General features: G+C 39.8%; 1 protein-coding gene across 1 annotated transcript; it reads left to right on the top strand.

The window, feature by feature from the left end:
* Nucleotides 1–8,615, top strand: LOC133446188 (uncharacterized). The gene is made up of 6 exons (XM_061724110.1): nt 1–219; nt 436–556; nt 4,474–4,676; nt 5,803–5,862; nt 6,470–6,609; nt 8,171–8,615. The coding sequence occupies exons 1-6, from the start codon at nt 141–143 to the stop codon at nt 8,255–8,257; spliced, it is 690 nt and encodes a 229-aa protein (XP_061580094.1). The 5' UTR covers nt 1–140; the 3' UTR covers nt 8,258–8,615.
* The last annotated feature ends 4,552 nt before the right edge of the window (nt 8,616–13,167 follow it).

The following is a 13,167-nucleotide window of genomic DNA, read 5'->3' as shown; positions in this document are numbered from 1 at the left end:
GTGATCGCAGTTTGAAACAAAAATCAACTTTCCTGTTGTATAAAAAGCTTTGCATGTGAGCAAAGAGCTTGCGATGATGTCTGCAGTGACAGGCTCGTAGCTTCAGTGCAGTTTATCTTTACCACAGAGGAACAAAGACGATGATGTCTAAGATGTCGTTTTGGAGCTTCAACATCTTTATCATCTTCACATTTGAGTTCATCTGCCACCTGAGCCATGGTAGGTCTCATTTCACCGTCTACTATTTGTCACACTTTACCTTGTTAATCTAAACCGTTAATGTTGTGTCAAATGTTATTCATAAAACAAACCATTAGTTTACCAGATGATGTAGTAATTGGTCACTTTTATTGAAAGAAGTACTCAAGAGTCCCTGATAAAAAGTCATGTTAAAGTCAACTCTGTGTTCAAAGCTGATCCAGCTCCATTCGTCAGGTCTCACAGTGAATCAAACGGCGTTTAAGATCGTCAACCGAGACCGGTCCGTCTCGATTGAGTGTGCGTACGATGAACCTGATGAACTCCTTCTGGATGTTCGCCTCACCCGGTTAACAGAGTAAGTATCCAAAAATAGGTAGAAGTGTTTTGTAATGGGAAGGTGGTTAGAGCCGCTGGTCCTCTCTGAAATAAAACACGGACCATCAGATTAAATAAGACAAAAGTTTTGTATTTTAAGATGAATAATATGCTGTTTTAAAACCCCATTTCACCTACTTTATCCTCAAATATAATGCTGAATGTTGAAATCAAAAATATTGAATAAAAAAAAAACAACAACATATTTTTGCTTTTTATTATGATTATTTTTGTGGTTAATTGGTGCATCTGAAACTTTTGAATCCCTTTTTAACCTATTTATGTAGTGATGTTTATGTTTGATAAAATGGTTTTTGGTTTACAGTTGTCATTTTTATCGTTATTGCAGATTAAGATTATGTCTTTATTTTTGGAGTTTGAGCATTTGAATATTTAACTTCGTTAAGTAGGCCCTCGTCAGTGATAGGTCCGGCCCTGGTCGGGGCCACACAGCTGTCGGGCAGAGCATCGTGTCATATTCAGGCTGCAGTCTGGTCAGGTAAAGGCAAAAGACTCAGGACTGGGGGAGGTCTCTCTGACAGCACTGACAGACATCTGTTGATCGGTCCAACAGGTAATCTTCCTCAGATGCCGTCTGGTTGTGTTTGAATGGAAACCTCTTGTCCCTTTCCCATGACTTGGCTTTTCAGAAAAGTAGTTTCCTAGTCGACTTACCGGTTGTTCCCAAGTGTGCAGTAATGGAAAGTTTCATGCCAGATGAAAGCATTGCAACATCACCTAACTCCTCCTTAGACGGAAACATTGAAACTTTCCCTGATTCAGTCTCTCGGTCTCTTTGTCTTCCTTGAATACAGCTGGATGACGTGTATCGTGACCTTGTTTTGGTTTGTTCAACTCTGAAAAAAAAATATCCACAACATATGTCAAGTGTGTGAGGCAGAGAAGTCACTGAAATGTGCAGCCAGCTCCGGCTGATTATAACCAACCAGACACGTGTGGATAGCAGTAATAAGATTGCGGCGTTTATAACATTGACAATATCAGTGCTCGTTTCGGTTCTTGAAAGATTCTGTGTGTCACCTGCAGTGAGTTCACATTTTTAAATGAGAGTCCACCTTTCTGACCAGTCGTAGCACACGCAGTACTTTCGCCCAGTTTATTGAATTTGTTCTGGAAATGTCATGAATGACTTTGAAAATTTCAGAGCTTGTAGTGTGGTCAGAAAGTTTTTTAGAAAACAAAAACTGCTGAGAGATCTTGATTTGGTCGACAAAACAGAGGAATGCCAGGAGCTGTGCACCTCTGGACATGTCCATAGTCATCCAACTGCAGTGAACATGTTTCCGTTAACCGTTCCCTCACATCAGATGCTATTTCACCAACTCATCAAACAACGGCTGTCATTTTTTCTGCACAGTCATCATCCCCGAACATAGCCTTTTTTACATTGACCGACGCGGGGCGGTGTGTCCAGCTGCCCCACAAATAACTGTCCTCTCTTAACCGCGGGTCAGGTCTGATGTAAACAGAACTAATGCGGGGTGGCGGGTCGTGGAAGGGGTTTGTTGATCACGTAACCTGAATATAACCCACCAGGGAAGTTTTTTTTAAAGTATTTATTAATTTATTATTATCTTCTAAAATAGGTAAACAGCTAATGAGAGTAACAACAGCAGCAGGATGTCACAGGTAGGATCTATATTTGCAAGATGAGTAACTGGGGAGACAAGGATATCCAGGAGCTGCTCAGCCTCGGAGCAGAGGACGCCATAAACCGGAGTATGATAGATAGATAGATACTTACATCCAGTAGGCAAATGACATCTTACAGTAGATTGATTGATTGATTGAAATTCTTTATTCAGTCACTTCACCAAACAAACATTGAACACAAACATTATCAAAATAAAATAGTGACTGAAAAGGCACAGGCAGAAGCATATTGCTTATATTAATGCCTGTCCTACATACCAACAAACAATAGCAAAACTAATCCAGAAAAAACAGAAAAGGAGGACCAATAAGGTTTATATATATCATTCATACATATCATTTTATATTCTTTCATATATATATATATATATATATATATATATATATATATATATATATATATATATATTACAAACTTTAATCTAACTTTATACATTATTTGCATTATTTTATAATAAACCAAATCATAAAATTTCATAATATGGGATTTTATAAATAATGGATTTGTATGTTCATAATATCCTACCCTATTTATAATACGTATGGCTCGTTTTTGTAATAGCACTATAGCATTTACTGTTGTCTTATACGTCGAGCCCCAAACTCCCACACAATATGATATATAAGGTAATATTAATGAACAATAAATTAAATGTAGTGCTTTATGATTTAATATATTTCTAGACTTATACAGGATTGCTATTGACTTTGAAATCTTTCCTTTTATGTATCTAATATGTTGTTTCCATGTTAATTTACAATCAATAACAACCCCTAAGAATTTTATATCAAATACTCTTTCAATTTCAGAATCACATATTTTTAATGTAATATCCCTATAAATTTCTTTTCGGTTTCCAAAAACCATAAATTTTGTAGACAACTGACTCCCAACTCAAAGACACTCAGACATGCATACAGAAATGACATACATTTAGGGAGACATGTTCAGGAGGAGTAGGGTGTAATGAGTACAGTGTAGAGTACAGTATGTCCGGAACCACAAAGGATGGTCCATTGTTTGAACAAGTGGACATGTGGACACGAAAATGACAAACCGGAGCTTTGCAAGGAGCAAAATCCAGCCAAAAAACGCTTGTCCCAATGTTCATCCATCCTCGTTTTAAAAACTACACCTGTCTGACGGAGTATAAATCCTGCTGATGTAGGGAGAATACGTCATTCTACACGCCCAAACATCTTATGTTATGTTACGCAGATAATGCCTCCGAACTCGCCTTCCCTCCCCTCAACTCCCCGGGTTGAACACACTCATCATCCAGCGATAACAGCAGGATCTTATCTAAAAACGCCTTCTGGCTGCAAGCAACATCAAATCTTTCATCAAGTCTTTAAGTCACCCAGTGGTTCATACTGAAAGTGGCCTTGATGTGTCTCCGAGCGTCATCGAAGCTTTGATGGCTTCAGGCTCTCATTTGAGAATGATACTAATCTATCAACACGCAGTGATCATTTTATTCCTTCCCCTTTCTTCAGAAGGAAATCCAAACTGTAGGTCTCTGAGTACTTTCAGTTTTTCTCGCTTTTGCATTCGTCCTGCCTCACTGGAGCAAGAAAAATGCTGGGTAGGGTGCTTGTGGAGCTGGAGCAGGTGGAGCAGCATAAGGTGACGCTGGTCCAGGTGGAGCAGATGGTGCAGAAGACGATGGCGTAGGTGGTGGTTGAGCTGGACCAGGTGGAGCAGGGGAAGATGACATTGGTGCAGGTGGAGCAGCTGGTGCAGGAGAATGTGGCTATGATGGAGGTGGAGCTGGAACAGGTGGTGTGGGGAAGGTGACGCTGGTCCAGCCACAGCAGATGATGCTGCAGAAGGTGGTGTAGGTGCAGGTGGAGCTGGTGGTGTCAGGGGAAGGTGGGGTTGATGCAGGTGGAGCTGGAGAAGGTACCATTGATGCAGGCGGATTCAGACAAACAAGTCAAATGTCATCTGGACGTTCCTTCAGAGTGAAGGAGGTCAGAGCTGCTGCGCTGCTTCAGCATGACTGATGACCAAGAACCAGAGCTGAATCAATTTCTTCTTTAATTTATGATTCAGTTCCAAAATCTTCCAGGATTTACATAAATATAGAACTCAGTTTGAACTCCAACTGTTGCATTTCCCTGCATGTAGTCCTACAAAGACTCCATGTCCTTCATAATAAGATGCTAATGACTCGGTCCAGGTGACTTTTGCTTATTTCATGTTTTTTGTTTTACTTTCAGATCAAGCAAAGAAATGCTCTGCCAGAAGGAAAAGAAGGACTGTAAAAATGTTTTCATGCACAAAGAGCGTCCCAGAGAGTATAGGTTCATTTTACTCAACCTCAGCGAGAAGGAGATGCGTCATACTTACGAGTGTGAGGTGACTGTGAGAAAAAATGACCTGCATGACACCAAGACAGGAGCAGGAACAAGACTGCGACCAGGTATGTCTGCACAAACCGCGTATACAACAAACGTGAAACACGCCGAGTCCAGGAAGGTAAAGAGTTGCTGCAGACATTATTTTAAACCAAGAGCGGATTTCAGTTGTGTCCAGAAGCACAGACTTTGTTCACAGTGAAGGCGACCTGGATGTTGTTTTTCCCTTTTAATTTCTTTAAACTGAAATAAGACATTTGGAGCAGAAACATAAACGTCCAGGGAGATTTCAATGTGTTCATAATTTGTTTCTTTTGTATAACTGAATGATGGACATACCGTATTGGCCCGAATATAAGACGACCCTGATTATAAGACAACCCCCTCTTTTTCAAGACTTAAGTTTGAAAAAAGACTTTTTGAACACCAAATTAAATTTTTATACAGAAAATAATTGCAGTACATTTGAAACAAATGATTGTAATAATATATTCAAGAGAAAAAGCATGTTATTTTGCCTCATTCAAATCATCATCTTGAAGTTTGCATCATAACTTCTCCTCAGCTGCCGGTTAACCTGGTCGATCTTCAACCAGATTTTCTCCAGATTGTCGCTACGTTTCTCCATTTTCTGTTATCTCTTCTCTTATTTTCTTCTCTTTTCCTTTTTACCGCTATTTTTTATTTTTCTTCGTCGTGACATGAGTTCGCTTTGGCTTGGGGAGTTAAGTTCAGCATTCGCTTTAAAGATATCTGGCGCCATCTAGTGGTGTGAATGAGTATAACGTCTAGACCCTGAATGTAAGACGACCCCCATTTTTTAAGTCTTATTTCAATGCAAAAAACACCGTCTTATATTCGGGCCAATACGGTACTTCTCTCTACGTGAATGCACTTGAATGCATCGCAGCATCACGGCATCACGGCCTTCTTCTGACTGAAGCAGCTCAGCAGATCACCCTTCATTATCTGCCTGAGATGCTTCCTCATGCTGTTCTCTACTGTGTATCACATAGTTGTAGGACAAGGAACTTATTTTAATTAAATACTCACTTTTCTCAAGGGGAAGAAAAACACTAGGGGCCCAGTCATCGTTTCGGCTGTTGATAGCAGCTTAAAACAAAGTTTTAAGCTGCAATTTGTTGAGTTTGGGGAACTTTCATACCCTTTATTTTTTCCTTTTCCCTGCAGCAAGCTGGGAAAGCTCAACAGAAACGGTGGACAGAACAACGCCATCCCAAGGTCATGAAGGTATGAAGCAATGAGAGACGCCGTAAACTTGAGAACGAAATTGCAGGCCTCAGTTAGACCGTTAAATGTTAAAACTCATGTTAGAAAAAAGGTTTGCTTGCCAGTAGAAGGCCTTTTCCCTCCAGAAAGACCACGTCAGTGGGGTTCAAGTTTGTAAAGTTGCATTCGAACAAACCACGAGACTTCTAGAAAACCAACCCTCAGACAGGCGAGACCAGACTCGAGACGTCTGATTACAACGCTCAGATCCATGTCCAGCATGAGATGAGCTAAGATGAGCTAAGATGAGCTAAGACGAGCCAACCAGGTGATTTTTTTCAATCAGGTCCTGATGTGTAAAAGCACACTATTTAAAGAAAGCATCCATCATTTAGCAAACAAGCAAGTGCAACTTCTTATGAACATCCAGAAATGAGAAAAAATAAATGAAATAAGTTCAGAACAGTTGAATAATTCCAAAGATAAGTGTTAGTGACCAGGTGTATGTAGACCGCAGCTGAGCGAGTGCAGAGTTGTTTTTGAACTCGGAGCCGAACTCAAACGCAACAACAGGTTTGATGTGTTTGATGTGTAAACCAAAGTGAAAAAGGTGTTGATCTCCTCTCAGCAAATCGGACGGAACCAGGGGGGACGTGCGCTCCTTCCCACCCTCCTGAGATCCAGCTGCTCAGCTGGATTCTGATTGGTCTGCTCGCCCTGACGTTCCTGTACAGCTGCGTCATCAGCTGCTGCTACATCAGACACCTGGTGAATACCGCCTTCATTAACTCATGTACATAAATACAACATGTGTAAGACCATAAACTCTTAAAAAACATGCTGTAGCCTTGATAATACAGGAAATTAAGTTACTCACCGTACCAAGAGATGCAACTGACTATTTTCATTTTTTTCCTTCTTATTTGGCAGAAAAAAACACTTAAAAAGAAAAAAAAAAATTTTTTACACACTATTTAAAATCACCTGCAACACACTTATTTAATGCAACACGCCTACATAATCACGCCTGGATGCCTTAGTAATGCAGTATTGACGAGGTCGGTCATTTACACATTAGTGAGCTAAGGACGCTCATGTGTTTCGTGTTTCGTAGCATAAACCAGCCAAAGCAGAGGAATCCTTTCTTCTTGCATCATCATTATGAGCAGAATTTCTTTGAAATCTGGTGCCGTGGCAGCAGATGTGAGGGGATATGTCATATTGATCTCTGGTCTGATTACATTTTTGTGTTTGAGGGTGCATGAACTCTAAAAAGCCAGGCATTTTATTAGTTTTGTCCTCCTTCAAAGATAAAAAATACAAATAAAATGCAGGAATTGGAATCGTCATCTAAGAAAATGATGTAGGTGGCATGAATATGTGGCCTCCCAGTGGGGCACCTGAGGTCCGGACCCTCTGAACCCTCTGCTTTTTGTTTTGGCCACAGACAAGCATCTGTACAGTCAATTTGTGAAGACTGTGCTTCCTCTTTCTTATATGGAAGGATTTCACGTTTCCTTCAAAAATCAGGACTTTGTTTGAAGCACACTTTTCTGAAACAACAGTTCAGCTCTGGCAGACGTAACGTTCGTCTCAGAGAGCAGCATCGATGGTTATCGTTGCACCTGCAACCTGGTGTGCACCTGCAACGAGTTCATCCACATGTTGAATCAGCCGGAGACAGTTTATAAGATCTTAGCTGCTGTTCTGTTTTTTATTGTTCTTTGCTGATGTTTTTTTTTTGTGGTGGTGTGTGTGTGTGCGTGTGTGTGTGTGTGCGTGTGTGTGCGTGTGTGTACGTGGGGGGGCGGGGGTGTTAGTAAATGAGTCAGATTAATAGGAACTTTTATATTATTTATTTCTCAGAATGAATCATCAAACCAAAGCGCGTGTTGCCTCGCGCGCTCGTCTCATTCAAACATTCATTTAGAGCAGCACTTTTTACGTTTTCTCTCATCGTCACAAAAGCACTTCATGCTTTACACAGTTTTTAGCACAAAAAGTGGCAAACAGCAACATGTCCACTGATGCAAAACAAAGAGTCCGACATGTACATTTAATATGCATTTAGTAAACCAGAACTGTTGCAGATGGTAAAATTTGGTTTTGTAGTCACAACGGGTGAGCTTTCGCATGCAAAGTGGTACGCACAACTCAGTCATACTGTAGACCTATGTTCATCTTGCCACAGAGGTTATTTTTGGCATTTAATAACCTATATGGTACAAGGTAAATTGGGCAGCAAAACAGCGAAATCCTGTTTTCACTGTTGACGTCAATACTTTCAGTTTGCAGTTTAAAGTATTACTGTTGTGTTTTTATGTTTCAGACATGCAACAATGATTGTGAGAACTCCACGTATGTGGAAATGAGGAAAGCTCCTACGAAGTGGAGTCCAGGTGTCAACATGGGCTAATCTGCCTCCAGCATGTTAGTGATGGACTATTTTCAGTGTTTGCAATCAACATTTCTGAAGCTTCTGTTAAAAAACAAAAAACATTGTAGTACCACAAAATAAACAGCAAGAGGAGACAAAATCAACCTGAAGAGACGGTGCATTTGCAGAGCAGCATTTGAATATTCCCAGCATCCGCATAAAAGTTGTATTTTGTTAACTTCATGTAAATCAGGGCTGTTAAAAATCTACAATTTAATCTAGATGACTCAAAACTTCGAGGGAACAAAGAAAAGACTGTAAATCCTTGATTAGAAAAGAAAGAAGGACAGAAAAGATCTTAAAGCAAGGGACACCGTTAGAATAAATAAAAGGGTCAACTTTTGTGCTGAATTTAGAGGCCTCACATCTAAGTCATCATCTAGAAAAACGTGTCCATGACTTTATTTTCAGCATAATTGATTTCTGCAGTGGTCCTCTTATAGGCATCCCCCCCGAAAAGGCCGTAGTTTCAGGTGCTGAACAATACTACAGAGTTCTTCACTGGTACCCAGTGCAGTAAATCATGAAAACACTGCTAAAGGTGAATGGACGGAGCCGCTTACACGTTTCATCGTTTTACACCTGTGGTATCGCTAGGCTTCATAGAAAAACTTATATTGTTGGGAGGGCCCAAATCTAGGGATAACAACGTTTAGATAACCCCCCCCCCCCTCCAAAAAAAAAAAAAACAGACAAAAACACAGACATCTAGCATCTATCTGTTGATCAAGTTTTTCTTATGAATTGGCTGAGTCATATTTTCATGGTTTAGAAGGCTTTTCTTATAGCTTTTATTTTCCTTTAAAGAGAACTTCCTGAATTTTAGGTTTAGTAAGCATTTGGTGATCTCAGAGAAAAGTTCTTGGAAGCATATCAAACGGGAAACACATCTGACAAACGTGTTTCCAAGTGGTGGCATTAGAAAGGTCATTTTTGTTTATGTCCTGAAAGACATTGAACTCATTACCGGTGTGATTTGCTGTATATAAAAACAAGAACACTTGATTTAAAATGAGAAACAAAAGTTAACGACTTAAGAAGTTCCCACCAGACCTTCCTCTGTGACATTTCTTGTTACTGTAAAAAACTTTTTTCTTCTGTATTTACAAATTTATTTCCACTTCATTGTTTCAGTATATAGAAAATCTGCTAATATTTTTATGTTTCCCATTAATATATTTTGACATGTATCATATATATTACTTGTTTGTTTTTTGTCAGAGTTTAGAATGTTCAAAACTGCAGTTATTTTATGTGCTTCAGCAGGTTTATCATTAAAATCTGACATAATCATAATGTGTTTCTGTTTCTATTCAGTCCACAGTAACTTGCCTTATTTTTTTTTACTTTTTAAATTCATTTTATTCAAGTATGAATGTCTTCTTTTTTTTTATTAAGTAATTATTAATTTTACATTTTCAATCTTTAAAGCTGCTCTGTAGCAGTCACACTTGTGGCCACATGGGGGCAGCAAATCACTGGGATGTTTCGTGTCTGTCCAGCCTCAAGACAAGAAAATAATTGTGGTCAAGCAAGTGATTGGTTGATTGTTCGATTGATTGATTGACTGATTTATGTACTATTCCCTCTGGACTTGAGTTAACTCTGGACCTGCAGTAATTTTAAAATCGCACCCTGACACCTGTGTAAAGTTCAGCTGATTCACGCTGGATAAGTGAAGCCTGTGTATTACTAATATTACTAACATTTACAGACATTTATCTCAGGGACGGGTCTGTTTTTTGTTTTATTAAACACTTACATTTTATTTAACATTGACTTGGACTATTGAGTTAAAAGTATCTGAGCAGACACTCAGCAGTTAGATTTAAGTGACCACACATCACATTTTGAGAAGTCACAAAACTGAAAAATGGCCTATCGACTTATGTGTTTTAAGTTGCCATGTTAACAGTAAACTTAACGATAAATGACTCTGGAGCTTTGTTGAAGTCGAACGGTTTTGTGCTGTTTGAGGCTTTGAACTCCAAGGCTCCACTCAATTCTGCTTTTTTTTCAGTGGAGCCCTGGCTTTCACTGCAAGCTGAATTGAATCAAATCAAATCAAATCAACTTGATGAAAATAAACATTTCTTACTGCATGTTACAGCCACACCTGTCTTCTTGTTTAGGTTCCCCTTGTTCCCCTGGATGTAGTCTAAAGTCACAATATAATATCAAACAATGTACCACATCTGCCATAATTTCACTGAGAAAAAGGCAGAAAAAGAGAAAAAAAAGAGAAGGATTGCTGCCGGTACATCACCAAACTACTGTATGGGATTAAAATGATCTCATGACCTCAGTGATTGCTGAAATTGGATAGGATATTTGAGGTGGAACATTTATTTCACAAATCACAGACATGGTGCATTTGCACTGGAATAAAATTGCGGATGTTCTCTGTCATTATTATAAATGACAGCAGGTCCCTGGATAACTTTAATCCTGCATGAATTATGCAAAATCTATTTGGCAGCAATTTTCCAATTTATCGAATAAAAGATCTATTTTGCATGTACAGTATAACATACGAGGAGAAGCAGCAGATGAGCGGATTTGTTAGTTTAATGTGAATCAGGGTTTTATTTTACTGGCAACTCCTCATCTCACCAACAGTCAAAAAGTGAGTCACTCTCCACTGGAGTCCAGATGACTCGGTCGGCCCCTCTAAAGGCTAGGAGGGGAAGTCACTTTCACGACCATGTCTAGATTTACTCTTGTTTTGTCTCTTGGCCCGTCACAATGTCAGCAGTAGCTCAGAGACCGGGTTTGTTGTTGATGTGAGACATAATGCCATAAAGACATAGGCAGCTGTCTCAAGAGACATCCAAGAGAAGCAACTGACTTTGACTTGTTTTTGCTGATGGTAGGGAAGGGAGACAGTGGGTGCAGGAAACAAATATTCCTTCCTCCCCAAGGGCCAACCTTCCAACTTCCAGGTTGAGTCTCAAGCTGAGCTACATTTCTTTACAGTTCCTCGACTAACCACTAGAGGCTGGCTCCAAAAGAGAGTCAATCTCCACTAACTCCCATGCTAAAATGCCAAACTTTAGAACAGAAATAAACATGTTTATTACATCTTTGTTGTCAATTGTTTGATTTCACATCCATGACAACTCTGAGGGGGTCAATTTTTTTGTACCACATCAGGAGAGTTTATGAAAAAGCAATACATTTATTTCTAATGTAATTGATTGACAGTCGGGTCAGCCAATGGCTAGCTGTTATCACTTCTTCATCCGTAATCATCATGCTACCACGCTTTGCGAAGCAACCAGCTGGTTGTATTAACACAGCGTCGCCTAATTCAATTCAATTCAATTTTATTTATATAGCGTCTAATACAACAGAGTTGTCTCTAGACGCTTTCCAGAGACCCATACCCAGACACAACATCGTTTTTGTTCGAACCAAAGTCAGTGTATTGAACAGTTTTTCCCGCTGTAAACGTCTGACGGCAGCTCTGCAGATATTTTGGGAGATTTCGGCTGAACGATCTGCGAGGAAAGATATCTGTGATTTACATACGGTGGGCGTGTTTCCGTTGGGTTCTGAAGCAACATGGCTGCAGCCTGCTAGGTGGAAAACATGCTTCAAAACCGGTCTTCAGAAACCAATGGGTCACGTGACCGAATGCTTCGTCCTCATCATAGCCGCAGTGGATATAACAGTAGATGTAAATATGAAACTAATGATAGAAGATAAAATAAGAGACTAAAGGAACAATGTCCAATCTTGGACAGAGTTGAAAACCCTCTGAGCTACAAAAGGTCAAAAACACAAACTCGCCGTTCTGGAAACCACCATGGAAGTGTGTGTTTGCAGCAAACCTCAACGAAACACTGTTTAAGGACCCTGTATGACACAGTTACACCTTTGAACTTACCAGGGCGCTTGTTTATAAGCCCATGTCCTCTAGAAAACATTATTAATGATGAAATTAAATAAATCCTTTCTGTTACTGTAATTGTTGTCTCTAAAGGTTTTTATGATTTGTTATAAGTGTTTCACTTCTAAGTGATTACGTTTTATTGCCAACACCTACATAGCTGTTAATACCACGGGAAGGATCGGCCCGCTGAGTGATAACAGACAAAAAATGTTTTAAACTCATGTTTGTGAGCTTTATTTGTATTCAGGTTCACTGTACCGAGCCCAAACCACCTGCAGGTGAAGGGGACTAATCTGATGCTTAAGTCACATTCCTCCCCGCCATCAGCCCAAACAATAAATGGATGGTAACTGAAGTGGAAGAGCCTCTGTTCAGCCTTTCTTCGGGCCACTTGGCACTGACATACAACAATGCCACAAGACAAACGAAGTAAGGTGACCTGGAACTTCACAGCCGCTTTATTATACTGAAGTCTCTGTTATTAGCTATTTTTATCACTGGTGTTTGCGAAACAGGTAACACAGTGGGTGACAGGTTATCCGACTGGAAACAAGCTTATCAGTGGCTTTTTAATGGATTTACAATATGACAGAAAACATTATAAGTATATGCATGAAGAAAAAGGCAAATATCAGATCACATGGTTACGAAACGTTCAAGAGAACCATAAAGTTTACACAAAGTCAAAAAGTCTGTGAATACGTCACAGACTGGATAAAGTTTAACTTCTGCTGTCTGTTGATGTGTGGATTTTGCATCATGTGTTTACTGGTGTGTTGGTTAACACCTCTGATTGGAACTATTCCACTGGGGTGAGCGTCGGCCCAAAAACGAGAAAGTGTGAATCCTCTGCGAGAGTGACTCATTAGAGCGACTCAGTAACTTCACGTACATGAATGTTTGTCTCATTAACGGCCTGACATATATCCAGTCTCCTGGGCTTTGGACCTCAGGTGGACAATGCATGCAGGGAATGTCTGTGTTATGAGACAGA

The sequence above is a fragment of the Cololabis saira genome, chromosome 6 (assembly GCF_033807715.1).
Source record: "Cololabis saira isolate AMF1-May2022 chromosome 6, fColSai1.1, whole genome shotgun sequence".
Taxonomy (NCBI): Eukaryota; Metazoa; Chordata; class Actinopteri; order Beloniformes; family Belonidae; genus Cololabis; species Cololabis saira.
The sequence above is the reverse complement of the archived record's forward strand: the minus strand, read 5'-3'. Positions and strand labels throughout refer to the sequence as shown.